Source organism: Microtus ochrogaster, unplaced genomic scaffold (assembly GCF_000317375.1).
Source record: "Microtus ochrogaster isolate Prairie Vole_2 unplaced genomic scaffold, MicOch1.0 UNK33, whole genome shotgun sequence".
Lineage (NCBI taxonomy): Eukaryota > Metazoa > Chordata > Mammalia > Rodentia > Cricetidae > Microtus > Microtus ochrogaster.
Genome location: NW_004949131.1, coordinates 2,880,504 through 2,887,674, shown reverse-complemented (window position 1 = coordinate 2,887,674; position 7,171 = coordinate 2,880,504). Strand labels below are relative to the sequence as shown.

Sequence of the window (7,171 nt, the reverse complement as noted above, 5' to 3'; positions counted from 1 at the left end):
GAGAGAGAGAGAGAGAGAGAGAGAGAGAGAGAGAGAGAGAGAGAGAGAGAGACGGGGAGAGAATATTTTGGGATAGGTATGAACCTCTTTGATTATCATGTTAAAAAAGACTTTTCTAAATTCTAAAGCACCAAGTAGAAGTTAGCATAGTGTAACTTAAAACCTTAAACACATTACTGTGGCAGATAGACCACATCACAGTGATGCCTATATATATGAGTGTTTCTGTTATTCGTCTGTTCTCATGCTGTTCTTATGCCTTTTTTGTTTCCAGAATGTCCAGTTGTCATCCCAACTGACTTGGTGTTCCTTGTCGAAGAATTTAGCAGGGCCAGGCAACCCAATTTCCAACAAGTTATCCATTTCCTGAAGACTACTGTCCAATCTCTCAGCATCCACCCTCATGCTGTGAGAATCAGCTTGGTCTTTTACAGTGAGGAGCCACGGCTGGAGTTTTCCTTGGACACGTTTCAAAGCGCTGAGCACGTCTTAGACCATTTGGACAAGTTGACCTTCCAAGGAAGAAGAGGAAGGGCGAAGGCGGGTGCTGCTTTGGATTTCTTGAAGAATGAAGTTTTCATTCCAGAGAAGGGCAGCCGTTCCAAGCAAGGCGTGCAACAGATAGCCGTGGTCATCATGGAAAGTCCCTCTCTAGACAACGTGTCTATGCCTGCTTCTCGCCTCCGCAGGGCCGGGGCCACCATCTATGCAGCGGGTATCCAGCCTGCCTCTGTGAGTAAGGACCTGGAGAAGATTTCCACATACCCTCCCTGGAAGCATGCCATCCACCTAGAGTCCTTTCTGCAACTTGCCATTGTGAGAAACAAACTGAAAAACAGGATTTGCCTTGAGACCGTGAGCAAATTCTATTCTCCAGAGGGTTTTAGTCCACAAAGAGCAGAAGAAGGTAGGAGGGATTGGTGCATTTGGTGTATGTGTGTGTGTGTGTGTGTGTATGTACATGTGTGTGTGCGTGTCCTTCTGTCTTTTTCCCACCATGAAAAAAATGGAGTCAACTCATTAAAAATAAAAAAAGAAACCTCCACTTAGGAAATCCTTATTGTCTTGGTTCTAAGCAGCGCAGAGGAAGTGCAGGACTAGTAAGCATCTTACTTTTTGAGAGAGGGCGTCTTGTAACCCAGGCTGGCCTCAAATTCATTACAAGCTGAAGTTGACCTACAGCCCTTATCCCCCTATCTCCACCTCTCAAGCACTGGGATTACAGTCCTGTATTGCCAAACCTTGCTTAATGTGTAAAATTTAGATGTTGGGCTGCTGTGAAGGCCTTTGGGTCTGCTTTTCTGTTTTCCCTTCCCTGCTAGTATTTCTTAGATTCAACTTAGAATAATAGGTTTCAATTCAAATCACTGAAATATGGATAATTGACTAAGAAATTCAAGCCCATGATGATATCTTCAGGGGAAAAACATCACTGAGGTTTTATTAAAAATACTAAATGATTTTTATATTTTCTTGATTTCTTGTCCTGAGGTCTAGAAATATGAAATTATACAAACACGTTTTAGTCTTTCCCCTTGACCTGTGTTTTTAGTCCCTAATTTTGTTCCGGGAAGGTGAAATTTGTTAAAGATGGCTTTCATTTCCTGGTCCATTTCCTGCTTATATCCTATTGGACAGAAGGGGAGAAAAGGAGTCTAACTAATTTATAGTGGTGAAGAGTCTGAGAGCTGACTTCTGTCCCAGGCTGCACAGTGGCTAAGACGGGACCTGGAGTCAGGAAAACTGTCCCAAGTCTAGAGTGTAGAGGGTGCCTAGATATTAATAGAAGGTTGGATGATTTTTTACCAGTAGGGTGGAGATTGGAATCAGTGACTGGGCACACGCCTCCTCCTGACATTCTGTTCTAACGGGCTGTGGCTTCTTCTCATTGGCCAGGCTGCGTGCATGTGGAGAAGGCAGACATCTACTTCCTTATTGATGGCTCTGGCAGCATCCAGCCAGAAGACTTCACTGAAATGAAGGCGTTCATGAAGGAAGCGACCAACATGTTCCACATTGGGCCGGACAGAGTACAATTTGGAGTCATTCAGTACTCAGACAAGATTATAAGCCAACTTTTCCTCAACCAGTGTGCCAACACGGCGGAGCTGAAGACAGCCATCGACGCCATCCAGCAGGGAGGAGGTGGTACCACAACTGGTGAAGCCTTGAGCAAAATGGCCCTGATCTTTAAAGGAACCGCCAGAGCCGGTGTTGCCCAGTACCTCATAGTCATCACGGATGGCAAGTCTACAGACCCGGTGGCTGCAGCTGCACAGGGCTTGAGGGACATCGGAGTCAACATTTATGCCATTGGAGTAAGGGATGCTAACACGACTGAGCTCGAGGAAATAGCAAACAACAAGATGTTTTTTATATATGAGTTTGACTCCTTGAAAGACATTCAACAGGAAGTGATTCGGGACATCTGCTCCTCAGAGAGTAAGAATTAATAAAACAATCATTTATTAATTACACGTAACAATTGGGTTCCATTATGATACCTCATATGTGTGTATATTTTAATCACAGTCACTCCATTATTCTCTCTTGCCCCCTCCTATTTCTGCTGATCCCCTTTTCTTCCCAACTGTCCCCTTCTACTTTCATGGTTTTTTCCCTCCCTTTTTCTTTTATTCCTTTTTCTCTGTGTGAAATCCAGTAAGTTTCATGAGAGTTGCTATGGAAACGTGGGTGGGAGGTTGCTTACAGGAACGTATGGCATTGCATCAGAGGTTTTACCACTGCTAGAGTAAAAATTTTTTTAAATCTCTTTAGTGGAGCTTTAATTGTTTGAATGGTCTTTCTTAGGTAATTCCCTGGCTTATGAGGGAGTTTTGAGCGCAGAGTGACAGTGACCTAGAATAAACCAAGCTGGTCAAATTTTATATCTTTATCCCACGCCCGTGTCTTATTTTGAGACTAGTTTGTGCTGAGTTGCTGGAAGTTTATTGACTGATCTTCACTCCCTTTAAAAATATATTTGTGCTGTATATGTGACCCTTGATTGTCTGCTGCAACTTGTAATCCCCTGGCTCCTGGTTCTGACCGAATGTCCTCTTGTGCTGCCCCACACCCCAGCCTGTAAAAGCAGGAAAGCTGACATCATCTTCTTGATTGACGGCTCAGAATCCATCGCCCCTAAGGACTTTGGGAAGATGAAGGAATTCATGGAGAGGATGGTGAACCAATCTAACGTTGGTGCTGATGAGATTCAGATTGGCCTTTTGCAGTTCAGTTCCGCTCCCCGGGAAGAATTCAGGCTCAACCGATACTCCTCAAAGGTGGACATGCGCAGAGCCATCTCGGACGTCGAGCAAATGAACGATGGTACTCGTACTGGAAAGGCCTTGAATTTTACTCTGCCTTTTTTTGGCAGTTCAAAAGGAGGGAGACCCGGTATTCATCAGTATTTGATTGTGATCACCGATGGGGTCTCCCAGGATAATGTTGTCCTCCCAGCCAAAGCCCTCAGGGACAGAAACATAATTATTTTTGCCATCGGAGTAGGAGCGGCTCAAAGAACCCAGCTTTTGGAGATTACTAATGACCAGAACAAAGTGTACCATGAGGAAAATTTTGAGTCCCTGCAGAACCTGGAAAAGGAAATCCTTTATGAGGTCTGCAGTTCCCAAGGTGAGTGAGAGAGAAGGTGTTTGACCTGCGAGCTATCAGAGGTGACAGCGACCCTGTTTGTCTTCTCAGTAATGTAGAACTCTGTCCTCTGTGCTGGGCATGAGGTGGATGGGAAGGCCGTCTGTGGGACGAGCTCTTGACACTGCAGCTTCCCTGGGAACTCTTAATTATCCCTTTGCTGTCACCCCCTGGCCACCTGAGATCTGAACATGCTCAGATCCATCACCACAATCCCTCATCACACTTCCTGTAGCATAGACAAAGCCAGAGGGAATGTGTGTGCACAGCTTCCTGAAGTTTGTGACTACTGTCCGGGAAGGGGCAGAGGGCCATGTCTCGTGAAGCAGAACACACTGTCTTTTCTGTGAAACCCTTGTACAGAAACTTGCTGCCCATTCTGTTCTGTTTCTAAAGGGCCAAAGTTGTCTTTGATTCCTTTCTGCCTTACCCTGTTAAGCTTCCATTCACTTCCTGCCCAAGATGGCAAGGTCCAACCTCATCCTGGCGGTCTGGACCTATTCTCTTCTTTCCTTAAGAGCTAGATCCAGGACAGGCTCCAAAGCCACAGAGAAACCCTGTCTCGAAAAACCAAAAAAAAAAAAAAAAAAAAAAGATTGACTTTCAGGGAGCGATGGAGATGGAAAACCACCTTCATGAATGACTCCACTAGGTGAGAGGCTGTCACGAACACCTTCCTCACCACAGTAGCTAACACATGCACAAGCAGACACACACACAGATATGCAGAGACACACAGACAGATACACAAACACAGACAGACACATGCACACAGACACACACGGACACACTTAAACTCATACATATACCCACATCCTAACTTTGAGGAATCAGTCCAGGAACTTGAGCATCCCAGGCAAAGTATTCTGTCATCATGTTCCATCTCAAACCCTAGGATAGCTAACTTTTACTTTTTTCAACTATGTATTTTTATGTTATGAGTATGTTTTGCTTGCATGTTTGTTTGTACACTACATGTGTACAGGTGCCCATGGAGACCAGAAGAGAATGTTGGATTCTCCATAGGACTGGAGTTACAGACTGTTGTGAGCCACCATGTGAGTGCTGGGACTTGATTCTGCAAGAGTAGCCAGTGCTCCTAACCACTGAGCCATCTTTCCTGTTTCGCAGGCTGCCCCTCCCCCTTCAGCATCAGGGAGACTTTGAGGATGCTAAACAAGTTCTCTGCCCCTGAGCTGAACCTTAAGGCTGCGGGTTCTGCAGTCTCTGTGGCACAGCTCGTTTGTTTATTTATTTATGAGACCAGTTCTCCTTACTTATTCCTGGCTGGCCCTGAACTTGCTGTGAAGACTAGGGTGGCCTTGATCTCCAGAGACCCACCACCTCTGCCTCTTGAGTACTGGGATTAAACGCTTGTGCCACCTTGCCCAGTCACTACTGTGCCTTTTGATGCAGCATGACAAGGTCTTAAAAACTTAAACATGTTTGAATCATCTTCGGTCTTGTTAAAATGAAGAATCTGAGGTCAGGGTCAGGGTCTGCATTTTAAAAACGAATTGACTATTCTTTGAAAATTCCATCCATTTCTATAATGTACATTGGTCATGTTTATTACACCCATCACCCCTGTCCTTCCCCTTCCGCTCCTGGTGAACTCATTCTTCTTCCCAACAAGTATCCATGTGTGTATGTGTACATGTGTGTGTACATGTGTGTGTACACGTGTGTGTGTGTGAAATGTACGTGTGTATGTGTGCATGTGTGTGAAAACCACTGAGTTTAATTAGGGTTGGCAGCCTGTACATGGACAGAGGTTGTTTACTGTCGCATGGGCAGGAGTCTGTATCTCTAGGAAGCTACCAGGTAGTACTAATCCTGCAAGTCTGTGAACTGTTCTCTGAATAGGGGGGAAGTGTAATATGATATTGCGAGGCATAATCTAGCCATAGAATGGTATAGTATGGGGTAATGTATAATACACCATAGCATAGAATCATGTAGAGGAATGTATAATAAAACCATGAACTCTAATAATCCTACAAAAATACTATATAGGAGATGATTTTGTTATTTTATCTCTAAACATACATGTTTTTATATACACATGACTGTGTAAATTATCTATTTTTTTTTGAGACAGGGCCTCTCACTGTAGCTCAGTTTAGCCTGGAACTCCCTGTGTGGCCTGGCAGGCGCGAGACTCCTGCTAATCAGTGGTAGCCTCGCGAGTGCCAAGAGGCAGGCATGCGCCACCATGCGTGGCCTTGTAACTTTTTAGCTCTTTGAGTCTGAAGGGACCAAGGAAGAAAATCTGGTCTTTTCCTTAGTTAAGTGCCTATTAACAGGGTCCCATGACTTGTCAGCCTTGGCGGGAGGCAAACGTGGGCTCTGGACATTTACAAAGCCCTTGGTTCCTCAGAATCTGAGAGAGCAAGCAGTACTTAAGAACAAAAGAAATGCTTTCACCAGGATGCTTTTCCCAGGGGAAGCACTGTGTTCGTTACCACACCTGTCTCACACAAGGTGGCTTCAAGGCAGGCGACTCCTCTGGGGAGTCAACATTCTTTCTCACTCCGGAACAGTGCTGTCCTAACATGTTAGATGGTGTTCGTTCATCTGACAGTCACGTGGGCTCCCGTGAGGTAGATGCCATCATTGAGATACTCAACTCCTAGGTGAGGAAAATTGGGCTGAGAGAGGTTGCAAACAAAAGGGAAACAGTGGGAGGCAGGGGTTGAATTACTCAACAAGGCAGCAAAAGACAGACCACTCACTGCCTGGCATGGTGGTGCATGCCTTTAATCCCAGCACGCAGGGGAAGGAGGCAGAGGCAGTCAGGTAGGATCTGTGAATTCTAGGCCAGTCTTGGCTATATAGTAAGACTCCCCCCCAAATGTGGAGTTATCAGCAATAACAGAAAACTCTAGGAGATAATTTTGAACCAGAGATATAGATTTCGGTGTCCCCCCACATCCCCCCCCCCCCCCCCCTTTTAAACCCCCCCCCCCCCCCCCAAAAAAGCAAAAGGCCAGGTCAAGATCATTTTGGTTCTAGGTCAACCTCAGCTACACTGTGTTCAAGGATAGCCTGGCTACATGGGACCCTATCTCAGAAATAGATAATGGAAAACAAATAGGGGCTGGGGAATTGGCACAGTCAGTAAGGTGTTTGCTTTTCAGAGCCAAATACAAGCTTGGTGGTATGTACCTGTTATCCCAGGAGACAGAACTAGGAAGATCCTTGGGGCTGGTTGGCTGGCAAGTCTAGCTGGATCAGTGAGCTCTGGGCTCATTCAGACACCTTTGTCTCAAAAAAAAAAAAAGTAGCCAAATGCTTGAGGGAGACACCCAGCGTCAACCTCTGGGCCCCACTCACTATGCACATACACACAGACTCACATTCTCCCACTCCCTCCCTCTCCCTCCCTTCCCCTCCCTCCCTCCCTCCCTCCCTCCCTCCCTCTTCCCCTCCCTCCCTCCTTTCCCCCCTCCTCCATCACCCTCTCTCCCTCCCCACACACACCAACCTCACCAGGCCTGTATCCCCCCCCCCAATA

The 7,171-nt window shown here is 45.9% G+C and overlaps 1 protein-coding gene across 1 annotated transcript in view; it reads left to right on the top strand.

The window, feature by feature from the left end:
- The window catches only part of LOC101995809 (collagen alpha-4(VI) chain-like), a 99,619-nt gene that overhangs the window by 11,609 nt on the left and 80,839 nt on the right, over positions 1-7,171 (top strand). The window contains exons 5-7 of the mRNA XM_013354218.1: positions 275-907; positions 1,897-2,442; positions 3,082-3,636. Of these exons, the coding sequence (XP_013209672.1) occupies positions 275-907; positions 1,897-2,442; positions 3,082-3,636 (1,734 nt within the window). The remainder of the gene's footprint in view (positions 1-274; positions 908-1,896; positions 2,443-3,081; positions 3,637-7,171) is intronic.